Source organism: Gorilla gorilla, chromosome 3 (assembly GCF_029281585.2).
Source record: "Gorilla gorilla gorilla isolate KB3781 chromosome 3, NHGRI_mGorGor1-v2.1_pri, whole genome shotgun sequence".
Taxonomy (NCBI): Eukaryota; Metazoa; Chordata; class Mammalia; order Primates; family Hominidae; genus Gorilla; species Gorilla gorilla.
In genome coordinates, this window is record NC_073227.2 from 168508654 (window position 1) to 168523187 (window position 14534).

Genomic DNA, 14534 nt, shown 5'->3' on the forward strand with positions numbered 1-14534 from the left:
AATGTCTGTCTTATGCCTGTCCACCACTGTATTTCATTGTACTTTTCACTTTTTTTTTTAACTCATGTCTTGTTAACAATGAAACCACATTTCTCAAAACATATCTCCATCATTAAGACACATGTGCCTTGTTTGTTTGTGCCTTGGTAGTTAAAAGTAAGTTATATCTCCCCCTAAGAGAATCTCTAAGATATAAGACCATTCTTCTATATATCCAAAATAATATTTTCACATTTAATACAATTAATAATTCCTTAATAGCATCTAGCACCTAGTCTAAATCCAAGTATTCTCAGCTGCCTCCACAAAAAAAAATGAGCTTTATAGTTGCTTTAGCCAAACCAGGATCCAATCCAGAACAGCACAACTGGATGTTGTGTTCCTTTAAATCTCTTTCAACCTAGAAAAAGATAATCATCTTTTCATTGCTTGGCTTGTTGAATAGACAGGTTAATTGCCCTGTAAAATGTTGTAACTTCCAGATTTGTTTATTTGCATCCTCATGGTATTTGTTTACCTTGTTCATCTATTCCCTATCTTTGTTGGAAACTGGAAGTTACAGCTGAAGACCTGATTATATTCAACTGAAACATTTTTAAATGGATGGAATATATGATCAGTGGACACTTAATATCTGGTTACCCTATCATTAGTAATACTAAGATTGATTGATTTCTCAGCTCTCCAATGGGGCCACCAGCAATTTAAAAAAACTTTGGGCTACTTGATATATTAAATATATTTTAATGGGATAACCTGGTCTAAACCACCATGTGCAACATTGTTGCAATGCATAAGCACTTTAGAATCTCCAGCAGCTCATCTATAGACTAATTTTGGAGTACAGTCATGTGTCTTCATGATGGAGATATGTTTTGAGAAATGTGGTTTCATCATTGTGTGAACATAATAGAGTGTACTTACACAAACTAGATGATAGAGCCTGCTACACATCTAAGCTATATGGTATAGCCTATTACTCATAGGCTACAAACTTGTATAGCAAGTTACTGTACTAAATATCGTAGGCAGTTGTAACACAATGGTACTTGTGTATCCAAACATATCTAAACATAGAAAAGGTATGGTAAAAAAAAAAAAATAGTATTACAGTCTTTTTTCTTCTTTTTTTTTAAAAGCATATTTCTCAAATCTCTTGCAACTTAGGTATTATAATCCTATGGGACCACGTGTAGTCTGCCATTGACCAAAATGTTATGTGGCACATGACTGTGTTTACCTCAAAAACAAATTGCCTCTAGTCAGTTTTAATTAAAAATGGATCTTCAACTAATAGGGCTTGTCTTTTCATCTCCAGACAGGTGTGTTTGCTGCCAATAGTCTTGGCCACAGCACTAACCAATGAGAAGGCTGTAGTGACAGTTTCAGGTCTCTGACATACATTTCCCCAATTTCTCTGCCTTTACTCTCACAACCAGTCTTTGTGGTTCTTCTCTGAAAACTTCAGGTTTCATTTCTCCTAGAGAGCTTAACCATGAACACATCTCTAGCAAATACTGTGAGATTCAAAACCACTACTGCGTTTCAAGTTTGAGGATCTTGGGAGTTAGCAACTGTGAAATGGATTTACAAATTTAAATCAAGAAACTTAAATTCAGAAGAACATTTGCCCACGGACACATGAAAAAATGGTTTTTTAAGTGCTATATTGAGTACTTCTTAATCTTCAGCACTTTTTGTTCATGAAATCAATACAATACTAACATGATGCCAAGATAATTTCATTACAGTAATCCTCCACTTAGTGAGCTGCTTGAACCAGAAGTCAAGTGTGATCAGGATAGTTTCCCCGAAACCCAGAAAACCTGCAAATCTGCATCCAACCCACTTTCCAGGGGAAAGAAATAACCTTTGGAAGTCAAGTTGAAAAGCTTAGTCAAATATATCAATTATATGTTCTTTGAAAGTAAAAAGCATGGAATATAGAGTTGGGGCAAGTATATAAAGTATTATCTATGGGGAGAAGGGTAACTGGAGGTAAAGTTAACTTGACTAAAAACTGGTTCGAGTCCCCCGAAGTCATTTTCCCCAAGTAAAGCTGAGAAAATGAGGATATAAATCTCCAACAGCTAAAGAACATTTATGTTGTTCTCATCTAGAATGAGGCAAATCCTATTCTCTTACAAAGGCAGGTCTATGCTGATGATTCACATAAATACACTTACTTATGTTTAAAGATCTTAAAAGAGACAGTAAACTCATTTTATGAATTTAGAGGGCAGATCAACAGGTAACGTATAGAGGCAGATTTCATTTTGATGTCAGGAAGAATTTATTACAGTAAAAGACACATAACATAAATTTACCATTTTAACCATTTCAAAGTGTACAGTTCATTGGCATTGAGTACATTCACATCGTTGTGCAACCCTCATCACCATCCGTCACTGGAACTTTTTCATCATCCCAAACTAAATCTCTGAAACGTATGAAACAGTAAGTCCCCATTCTCCCCTCGGCACCTCCAAGCCCCTGGTAATCACTATTCTACCTTCTGTGTCTACGAATTTAACTATTCTAGGTACCTCATCTAAGTGGGATAATAAAATATCTATCTTTCCTTTTATGTCTGGCTTATTTCACTTAACATAATATCTTAAACGTTCATCCATGTGGTAGCATATATCATTCTTTTTTAAAGCTGAATAATGTTCTGTTATGTACATGTATTTATATACATATACATACATGTATATACCACATTTTGTTTATCCATTCTTCCACTGATGGATATTTGGATTGTTTCCATCTTTTGGCTAGTTTTCACCTTTCGGCTTTTCTGAATAATGCTGCTATGAATATGGGTGTACAAATATCTGAGACTCTGTTTTCAATTATTTAGGTAAATACCAAAAAGTAGAATTGCTGGATCATAGGGTAATTTTATGTTTAATTTTTGGAGGGCTGCCATGCTGTTTTCCACAGCTGCTACACTATATTTTACATTCAGACTGGCAATGCACAAGGGTTCCAATTCCTCAACATTCTTGCCAACACTTGTTCTTTGCTGTTTTTGCTTTTGTTTTACTATAATGGCTATCCTAATAGGTGTGAAGGAAGAATTTTTAGTAACTAGTCCTACACCACAGTGAGATCAGCTGTCTCAATAGGTAGGTCCTGATGGATGTGTTTTAGCAAAGACTGGACAGACTGACACATTCAGATATGCAGGTGATGCACTGTCCAAGTGTGTCTGGCCACAGAGTGAATAAGGGCTGAAATCCAGCACATGTTTCACGGGCCAAGATGTGAACTGCCTCTTTTGGGAGGAAGCAGTAAGTTTTTCTTTCCCGAAAATATTGTCAGCTTGCCAAGCCACATGCCCAAAGGGTCACCTTTTTTTAATGTAAACAATGGCACTTATAAAAGCTATTAGTTATTCTGGTTGGCTGATTCTCCCTCATAGAGAAGCTGTAAGATTAGTGCACAGGGTAATACCTAGTCTAACCCTACTAGATGACTATTAAGGCCTCTTTCAATGGTGGTTTTCTGTAGATCTCTTCGATGGTTTTACAAAATGGTCCCTAAATTCTTTGACACTCCTCACACTAAGGGTTGGGCTCTATATACCCTCACCTTCAATCTGGGATTTGTGACTGCTTGACTAATAGAATGGAGCAGAAATGACACGGTGCCAGTTTCTGGGCCCAGCCCTTAAGAAACTGGCAGCTTCCACTTTCTGTCTCTGGGGACATTCGCTCTTGGATCCCCGCCACCATGCTGTGAGGAAGCCCAAACCACAAGTCTCCACAAGTCTTTGTGGAGAGACGCACGTGGAGAAAAACTAACACTCAACACCAAGCAAGTGAACTGTCTTGGAAGTGGATCCTCCAGCCCCTGCTACATGGAGCAAAAACGAGCTGTCCCAGACAAGCTCTGCCCAAACTGCAGACTGATAAGCAGAGTAAATGAGTGTTGTTTTAAGCCACTACGTTTTATAGTAATTTGTTTAGCTGCAACAGATAACCGGAACAGCATGGGATATAACATGACCAGTGCTCCAACCTCACACTTCTACAATGTGCTGACTCTAGCAGTGCACTGAAGGACTCCAAGGCAGGCCTTCCCTGAGGAGACCCCAGTTTTTACTCACATGTCACAGGCAGTGGCCTTTGTTCCTCATCTCCTCTCCCACCCCCAATTTAGGATAAAGTATCTGCCGTGATAAAGACGTTGAGATCCACTTTCTGTAAGGTCTGCTTCCTCATTGTTTGAATTTCTTGAGGTTTCACGGAGCCACGCACTGGAACCTTCCATAGTCTGTCCTGAGGCTCCTTCTTTGCCCTGGGCTGGAGGTCTGTAGCCGTGGGATGCTGGCTACAAGGGACAAGATAGAAGCAAACCACCTGATCCAGTAAACTGCTGTCCACTTCGGCTCCTCAACGGCCTCTAAGCTTAAGAGGGAGCCCGCAAGCCAAGCAAAGCCGGCAGGGAAGACGGAGAAGAAACCACCCGTGGGCCCTGGCTCTGTGTCCAGTTGTTCCATCACAGATCAAATCTGCCTGCACTAAGAGGACGGGTTCCTCTGCAAGGCCTTTCGGAATTCTGAGTCTTGTCTGTCAAACTCTACCCTCTCTCCTCCACATCCCCCACCTCTTCTTTCAGGAAGGAAATAGTTAAAAAAAGACTCCTGCCCTTCAGGGCCTGGAAGGGGGCGGCAGCTTTGTGCTTTTTAGTGGCCGCGTCCCAGGATAGCTGGAAGGTTAGGACGCTCTTGCGGTCCCAGAGTGGAGTGGAAGGTCTGGAGCTTTGGGAGGAGACGGGGAGGACAGACTGGAGGCGTGTTCCTCCGGAGTTTTCTTTTTCGTGCGAGCCCTCGCGCGCGCGTACAGTCATCCCGCTGGTCTGACGATTGTGGAGAGGCGGTGGAGAGGCTTCATCCATCCCACCCGGTCGTCGCCGGGGATTGGGGTCCCAGCGAGACCTCCCCGGGAGAAGCAGTGCCCAGGAAGTTTTCTGAAGCGGGGTAGCTGTGCAGCCGGAGCCGCCGCCGCGCCGGAGCCCGGGACACCGGCCACCCTCCGCGCCACCCACCCTCGCCGGCTCCGGCTTCCTCTGGCCCAGGCGCCGCGCGGACCCGGCAGCTGTCTGCGCACGCCGAGCTCCACGGTCGGTGCAAGTCTTTCTTATCGGGGACTGGGACTGGGGCGGGTGCGGGGATGGCGGAGACGCTGCCTGGGCCCCTCGGTCTGGAGAAGACGAGAGCTGGGAACGTTCTGGCCCGACCGCCCTGCAGCTTGGGCGACCCGTCGCAGCAGGGGCTGGCACCCACTTGCCCCAGGGCGCGCGGGGAGGCGGGCGCCTTCCGTGAGGGGTGCGCTGCGGAAACGTGTAGGGTTCGGGGAACTTCACCTCCCCACGTTAGGATTTAGGATTCGGAGTTTTAGGAAGAGGAAGCCCAATAGTTTTCCCTGGGTGACCCCTTTTCCCCAGGCATGCAAGAACTTTGAGGAACGCCAAGCTCTGTGGCTTGCTCCAGCGCCTACTTGTGAAGTTGGCTCCGCAGCCTTTTCTTACTGGCTTGCTTTTCCTCCCCCACATCTGGGTCTGGGTATGCCAAGGGTAGCCAAGGGCACTCGGTGTGAGGGACTGAGGTGTTTGGGGAAACCCCCTGTGTAGCTACTTTTGGAAACCTGCCTGTGGAGGTCTGGGCGTTTTGTTCTGTGCTCGCCTTTAAAGGACACTTGTTGCTTCTCACGTGCAGAAAACAAGGGCTGCTTCTAGATAATCACCCTCTGTTTACATCATCCTAATGCCTTTCCCCTGATAGAGTTGGGGGTGGGAGGCATATTAAACTCAGGCGTTGTCTCTAAGGAGAGTTGCTCATTTCTTAACCAGAGAGCAAAACCTCAGAAAACTTGTAAAAAGTTCCTACTTTTACTTGTTTTTTCCTCCACCTGTAGTTGTCTATGTGTTAGCTAATTGAGAAACACCTTGGCAGTCATTTCATGTAAATTGAATGCTCTAAACTCATGCCATTTTGATAAGGTCTGAATTTCCAAATTACCAATTACAGGTGAACTTTGATCCTGAGAGTCTCATATGTTAAATGGTTAAAGTGTAAGCGTAAGGATTCAGTCCTCTTTCTTAATAATAGTCTTTGCACTCCCCAAACTCTCAGATTCCAAACAGGAAGAATGCTGAATCTATAGACCATGCCCTTCAGGTCTGAACCTGAGATGCTTCACTAGCGCTATGACTGATTATGACTGATGATTCAAAGCACAGCCTGACTCAGATTCCTGGAAATGAGCTACAGATCCACCTTGGAAGAACCTGCAGTTGAGGGGCTTCTTTCATTTGGTTTTGTACTTTTCAGCCAATGATAATGTGACATCCACAGGCCTTTGCCAAGTATCCCTTAGTTTTGCAGCTTAACATGTGTGGAGAGCTGATAGAGAAGTCATCAGAAATGATTTCTGTGGTGGTGTCATTGTTGGAGGAGGAAGGAAGGGGGTTTTAATGATAGCTGGCTCTCATGCCTTAAGAACCCACAGCGTTGGCCTTACCTCCTGGCATAATCAGCTAACCAAGCAGCCCAGCATGCTAACGTTCAAAGCACCACAGGACCTCTGATGAGTAGAGCAGTACCCACCGTAGCCAGGTCAGTTCACAGGTCAGTTCCCAGCCGACTGTAACCGGCAGAGAGCCATTCCATTTCTGCAAAGGCCTTCTCTCTCTCATTTTTACGAAAGCTGTTATTGAAGGTTCCCTTTCATTTGGGAAGCTGGAAGACGTTAGTCACAAAACAGCACAAGATATGAAAGTATTTCTTCTCCCCCCTGTATCTGTGATCCAAAAAGGAGGATGACAGGAAGCTTTTCTCTTGGAGTCCTGGTGTTCCCTTTGGAATGGAAATGGTGTCATTTCATAGGTCTATCAATTTTTGGCCAGATACTCACTCCAGATTATAAGAATCAGGAAAAAACTGCAAACTGTTTATAATTAAGTCTAGTCAGAGCTGACAAATACATGGCCTGCCTCTAGCCTTGAAAAATTGGTATTTTTCCCATTTAATCAGAGTGAGTCAAGTCCTATAAGCAAAATTATGTGTCCTGCCATTTCTTGGCTTTGAAACCTTGACCTAAATACTTCTTCAAGACTCTGGTTTCCTTATAAGTAAAATGGAGATATTGCTCCTGCCTACCTAGAGTCGTAAAGCTCAAGGCAGATAACGGATACATATATAATAAGTTACTATATGTAAATACTATTATTATTTCAGAGTTCAGTGGGAAATCTCTGGGGAAGGCAAAAGTATCCAATACTCGCACTTTATATATACCCTATACTTTCTATGCAACTTGAATAAATCTTATTTTATCCACATATTGGCCAAACCTAAGCTTTACTGATTTCCCAAGATAATTGTCAAAATTCCTAAAAGTGGTTAATATCAACCTTGAATACACTCAGAAAAAGGATTCAATTTTTTTTTTACTTTTTATTTATTGAATTTTTTTTTTTTTTTTTTTTTTGAGACAGGGTCTCACTCTGCTGCTCAGGATGGAGTGCAGTGACTCGATCATAGCTCCCTGCAGCCTTAACCTCCTGGACTCAAGTGATTCTCCCACCTCAGCCTCCCAAGTAGCTGAGACTACAGGCACACGCCACCATGCCTGTCTAATCTTTTTTATGTTTTGTAAAGACAGGGTCTCACTAAGTTGCCCAGGCTAGTTTCAAACTCCTGGGCTCAAGTGATCCTCCTGCTTTGGCCTCCCAAAGTGCTGAGATTATAGACATGAGCCACCACACCCAACCAGGACTCAATTTTTTTAAGATTAAATTATGACCTGGGTATATACATCACAGACACGTTACACACACCACTGCATAAATCAGATTATGTCTTCATTTGAAGATTCATAAAAGCTTACAGAAAAGGAAATATATAAAATATTGAAATAGGATGAGCTATTTTTAATTATCTTTGATTATTCCTTATTAAGGTCTCCTAGACTTCCTGGACAGGAAGGACCACTTGCTCTCTGCAAGTGACTTAAAAATAAATAAATAAATAAATAAACCACACCAGATGGTCTTTGAAAATGTCTAACCACCCTCCTGAGTCTATTGCTTCATCTAAACTCTGGAGACTTCTTTAAAATATTTTACATACAAATAAAGCACAAGAATGAGAGACAGGATGGTTTAGTGGTTAACAGCTCCGGCTCAGAGTTGGACTGACCTGCCTTAGAATCGCAGTGTTGCCACCCATCACCTGTGGCCTTGACAAGCTGCTTCACCCTCCTGGGCCTCTGTTTCCCTATCTTCAAAATTGAACTGTGGATCTACCCCACAGGACCATTGTATGGATTACAGGGCATCATGCACATATAGTACTGAGTACAGTGACTGGCATAAAATAAATGTAGCTATATAGGATGGTTAAAAGATAGCATGGGGACAGGTGTCCCTTGGAAACCAAAATACTATGACTAGCCTGGGAAAGTTCATTACTCCCATTTCATTCATCGGCAAATACCGTATTGTGATGATAATTTCTGAGAAATGAAAAAGCAAAAAAACTCCTGTAGAAAATTTAGATTTTATACATTAATCATCAAGGTTTTCAAAACAAATGTTTTGTTTTTATCAATTATTTCATTCTTAATTGAAACTAAAATTGTTAGATGTGTTAATGGTGTTAACCAGAGTTCTGATTAACATTTCATAACACTTTAGATGGCTACCTGTGCTGCACTTCATCCCTGTGTTCATTATTTATCATATGCAAGACAGCACACATTTTAGAAGATTCAATTTTTACATTCGATAATTTTATTTTATGCCTCAATACTCTGTACCCTTTACTCAGCATATAATGCCTTTTCTCTTTCATTAAAAAATATGTTTGTATCTCAACTCTTGAAGATTTTTGCAATTCAGGTTCTTATCAGCCTGAATGTAGAGAAAGAAGTAACTACTACTTAAAGGAAAAACTGACATAGCCTCATCCATATTATGATGTAGATATAAGTATAGCTATGTACAGAGATGAGTGAGAGAGACAAAGCTAGAGAGATAGGGAGATGGAGATAGAGCTAGAGATGGAAATAGAGACAGAGATAGATAGCGATAGAGACGGAAATGGAGACGGAGACAGAGACAGAGACGGAGATGACAGAGATGATGGAGATGATGGAGGTGGAGATGGAGATGGAGACTGACATAGAGGAGATAGAGCTTGCCCTAATAGAGCTTCAGTTTTTTTCTGGTTTTGCTCTGTCATAGGGTAACCTGATATACATATATCTTATCTAATCACCAAATATATCCTGCATTTTAATTGAATCAATAAATAATCATTGACTATGATCTTTTTGGCAACTGGGTTTTGGAACAAAAATTATTTTTCCTTTTGTTTCAGGTGAAAAAAAGTGAAGGTGTAAAAGCAGCACAAGTGCAATAAGAGATATTTCCTCAAATTTGCCTCAAGATGGAAACCCTTTGCCTCAGGGCATCCTTTTGGCTGGCACTGGTTGGATGTGTAATCAGTGATAATCCCGAGAGATACAGCACAAATCTAAGTGATCATGTGGATGATTTCACCACTTTTCGTGGCACAGAGCTCAGCTTCCTGGTTACCACTCATCAACCCACTAATTTGGTCCTACCCAGCAATGGCTCAATGCACAACTATTGCCCACAGCAGACTAAAATTACTTCAGCTTTCAAATACATTAACACTGTGATATCTTGTACTATTTTCATCGTGGGAATGGTGGGGAATGCAACTCTGCTCAGGATCATTTACCAGAACAAATGTATGAGGAATGGCCCCAACGCGCTGATAGCCAGTCTTGCCCTTGGAGACCTTATCTATGTGGTCATTGATCTCCCTATCAATGTATTTAAGGTAGGAAGTAACCACAAATGTATTTGCAAATTTAAACCCATGCTCTGATTCCACGTGGAGAGTTGCTGCAGACTTTTCTGACCTTTGGAATTTTATCTGTGTTTTTACTGAGAGCTATTTCTGCTGTCTTCTAACTACTTGTTTTAAGATTTACAAATTTTATTATCTGTCTTATGTTACACTTAGTTTCTACCTTAATTGTAACAAAATAGTATTTCAGGGATGATGGTTCAAAATCATGGTGTTTCATGACTTGGATTCTCATGCCACCCCTGGGCTTGCTGGTTGGATAGGCTGTCTTGGCAAGATCCCTGGATTTTTATGAAATGCAATTTCCAGAGTGAGAGCTACTGGGCCCAGAAAATACTTGAAACAAACATATCCTTGAGTTTAGTTACTGTTGAATATGATGCTGTTCAGAAGCCAGATATCTACAGTCCAGCTTGAAATGAATTGTATTTATTTTATTTTGACTGTCTAGATTAATGATTAAAGCCAAAGGGCATCCTGGCTTTTCTCAGTGATATGGGTGACTTAGAGATAATGGGGTCCACATGATAGCAGGCCACTGTTGACCTTGCTGAGCAGCATTACTAACTAATACCACTTAAAATTGGCCTGCTTTACTGTGGTCTCCTTCATTTCTTCAGTCTGCATTTATTGAGCACCCACTGTGTGCCCACCCCTGAGCTAGGCAGTAAGGAACCAAAAAGAAACACAACAAAGTCAGTGCCTCAGTGTGAGAGGAAGATAACTAACCTTGCTTACAGACTGTATTAGGCCATTTCTACATTGCCATTTAAAAAAAAAAAACGGCTGGGTAATTTATAAAGAAAAGAGATTTGATTGGCTCACGGCTCTGTAAGCTGTACATGCATAGCTCCAGCATCTGCTTCTGGTGAGGGCCTCAGGAAGCTTCCAAATATGACAGAGGGGGAAGGGGTGCAGGCACGTAACATGGCAAGAGCAGGAGCAAGAGAGAAGGGGGCAAGGCACCACACTTGCAAACCACCAGATGTCTCAAGAATCACTCACTAATGCAAGGACAGCACCAAGCCATTCATGGGAGATCTGCCCCCATGAGCCAGACACCTCCCACCAGTTCCTACCTCCATCATTGGGGATTACATTTCAACATGGGGTTTGGAGGGGACAAACATCCAAACTATATCAGAGACTACTTAGTCCCAAAACAAACTAAAGCTGAAGGAATTAGATATTCCATATTTGGTCTAGCTGTTGTGAGGGAAAAATTGCTGCAAGAATTCAGATATACTAAAATTCAAATGAAATGGCCTGATCTATGCCAGATTTTATGAAATGTGTTTATTCTAAACCCAGGAAGAGTATTTTCCTCAGCCTTGTTTTTTCCTTCTATGTATTATGCATAGAAAGCAACTATTCTAAGAGGTAATATTCTGAAATATTACTTTATATGGCAAGTTTTGTCAATTGAAGATACAACACATTTTAAGTAAAACAGTAATCTCTCAGTTTCCAATAAGTACACTTAAGCTGTGGTTAAATTATATTGCCCTAGCAGAAAAATCAGTGGTCTGATAATATAGATGAAAACAATGGTTACAATTTTGACATTGCAAATAAAAACTTCCCAAAATTACACCAATACACTGTTTCCAAAATTGAAGAGATTAGAGAACAAACAATCAAAAAATTACCATCTCTTTCCACAGGACAGCATAAATACATGTGTTTTCTATTAGAGCTTAAAATAGGAATTTAGAACTAAACTATGATGCAAAATTGAAAATGTGTAATTGATTTAAAATGTTTAGCATATGCTACATAACTTTAATCTTTTCTTTTAAAAAGTTTTCTCTTTATGAAATACTATGTGCACGCAACCACTTGACTTTCTCCTGACATTTCTCCTTAATGATAAATTGGAAAATTCAAATTTTGACTCTTCAGCCATCAGAGTGTGGAGTATCAAACATTGATTATTCAAACTTATGAACTAGTGAACCAACCCATCATGGCTCAAGAAAATAATTAACCATCTCTGCATTAATAACTCCCTGCTGCTGTTCACCCTGAAGCACACTATGTAGACTTGCCATGTGCAAAGCAGCTTCTTAGCCAATCAATATCCACAACTGCTGGGAAGGATACCTGCTTATCTCTTTGCGGTGCTACTGCCAATCACCAGACTAAACATCATTTCTATTCCATGGCAACGTTTTAAGTCAGACCATCTGGAATGTCTCCAGATTTGGTAAAAATGCAAATAAAACTTTGCTTTACATTCACCTAGCAATGAATAAAAATTAACATATTCTTATTTGACCATATTGTTCTCCCCTCCTGGGAATCCAATACTTTGTATACCTTACTGTAGTTCTAAATAATGTGGACAGTTTGAGTGGTACTTTTACATCATAGGTAGGAGTACATTTGTGTAATTCCTGTTTTTCCAAAACTCATGTAATGAGTCATTTAACTATCATTAATTTTAGAAAGTAAACCTTTAGGCTAAAAAAACAAATACTCTTTAGTTATTTCAATCTTTTTGCAGAGGAAAAGAGGAAAAAGCACTGGAGTGTGCTAAAAAGGCTCACAGTATTTAGGAGCAATCGCCACATCTTTCTGTCATCCTCTTCTCTAGGTCATGAGATCATACATGTTGTTATTCTTCTGACTTCTAAGCAGGTTACTCAAGAGATCCTTCCAAGCAATGTGAGTCACAGGCCCCCATTCCTTTCCCCCATAGCTGCCTCCCATAGTAAAATTCTGTGGGAGTCTGTCACATATTAAATCTATAGATTCCTCTAACCATATCAAGTTCACTACCTCTGTATTGCAGGGCAAGGTAGCAGCTGTCCATCTCACTTTACCATTACATTTATGTAGCTATGAAAATAATGCATACAATTGGAGAATATTCAGTTAAAGGGATGTGTGAGCCTTCTTTATTTCCCTCACTATTAGAAGGATTAGGTTGAAAGAAGAATAAACAGTTGAAAGTATCTAATATGCTCTTCAAAGAAAGATGAGTTTTGAATCACACCTATTTTTGTGTTTAACAATTATATTAATTGCTTTTCTTTTTTAATTTGTATAAATTTATGGGGTGCAAGTGTAGTTTTGTTACATGTATATATTGCATAGTGGTGAAGTCAAGGCTTTTAGGGTATCCATCACAAGAATAATATACATTGTACCCACTTTGAAATTTCTCATCATCCACTCTTAGTTGCTTTTATGCTCAGTTCTAAGGTGTCTCCAGACAGACAACATTGCTTTGAGTCATATCAGAGTCAGCATAAGTGGAAGCAGACTATTTAAAGATTGTATTAATATCTGAGGCAAGCTAGAATTACTGATAAGACTGTAATAATGTTACAAGAAAAAGAAGAAGGCACTATAAAGTATTCTTCCTATTAACGTTTTATTCCCTTTCTCTCACTTTGAAAAAGATTGTACTGAAACGGTTTCATAGATCAATGTGATATAAAACACAACTGAAAAGTAACATAACAGGTATCAAACAGCTGGGCTGTTTCGGATGTCATTAACCTGTGTAGCTGTTGCTTGGTGGCTCTGGATGGCCTGTGGCGTGGAAGGTGGGATGGGGTCATTCCACCCCTAAATTTTCAGAAATTTCTTAATTTCTTAATTGTTCTCCCTATCTTCAGAGCTTCTTCCCCATAACATATCCGGGACTTTGCTTCCATCTGTCAAGTGCCACTGCTTCTACAAAAGCAGCCAGGAGCTCCCACCTGTCCCCCTTTTCCCCCATGTTTAGCAATCAAGGCCCTCCACACTTTGGCCATACTTCACCTCCTTCCTACTAATTCCCAAAATGCATGGCTCAGCTCTGTCAAAATGCTATCACTACCCCCAAGGAACATACTTTGCCCTAAATAACATTCTCAGAGAGACTGAATGTAGTCACCGAATTGCTGCTGCTGAAGCATTTACAGATCCTAGTTTGAAAAATGAGTTAGGCCTAGAATTATATGTTGCATCAAACAGAAATAACCCAAAAGATGAAAAGAAGTTCCTATAGCCCTTGCTTACATACATTCTCACACACACACACACACACACACACAACCTGATGATAAAAGAAACTCAGCAATCTAAGAAAGTAAAATGCAAGGCAGAAGGAACCAAGGCAAGCCAATGAATGCCAGTTGCCTTCTTGGTTTTCAAACACAATGACCTTGCAAATGCTAATGTTGAAGAAAAAACTATTTCTAAGATTATCAAAGGATAACTGAGTTTTAGTTGTTCAAAATAAGGATAATATTACTAATTGCAGTAGAAGATTGACAAAAGCAGGAAGGAGGAAGGGAAAGGAGTTAGCAGATTTTTTCATATACCCAAGCTTATAACCCATACTGCTGGTGGATTCATTCTTGTCAATAAATTACATTATCTGATATCCTAAATTTTCAAGAAAAACAAAAACTTAGCCAAGTAAATTAATCTGTACATAGGATATTTACATTTGTTAGAATGGCAAAATAGTTAAAACATTGTCTCCATGTTGGGAGACCGAAAATAACCCCTGATTACTAGATGACAAAATAGATAAGTATAGAATTTAATAATTATATTATTTAATGATTCATGAGATTACATGTATGCCATAGAGTGTTGTCCGTAGGGAGATGGGTTATAATTTTGA

The 14534-nt window shown here is 40.3% G+C and overlaps 1 protein-coding gene across 2 annotated transcripts in view; it reads left to right on the plus strand.

Moving 5' to 3' along the window:
* The first annotated feature begins 9394 nt into the window (after positions 1-9394).
* The window catches only part of EDNRA (endothelin receptor type A), a 60531-nt gene continuing 55391 nt past the window's right edge, over positions 9395-14534 (plus strand). For both annotated transcript variants that reach the window (XM_004040466.5, XM_031010414.3), the window contains exon 1: positions 9395-9880. In XM_004040466.5, the coding sequence (XP_004040514.3) occupies positions 9461-9880 (420 nt within the window). In that variant the 5' untranslated portion in view covers positions 9395-9460. The remainder of the gene's footprint in view (positions 9881-14534) is intronic.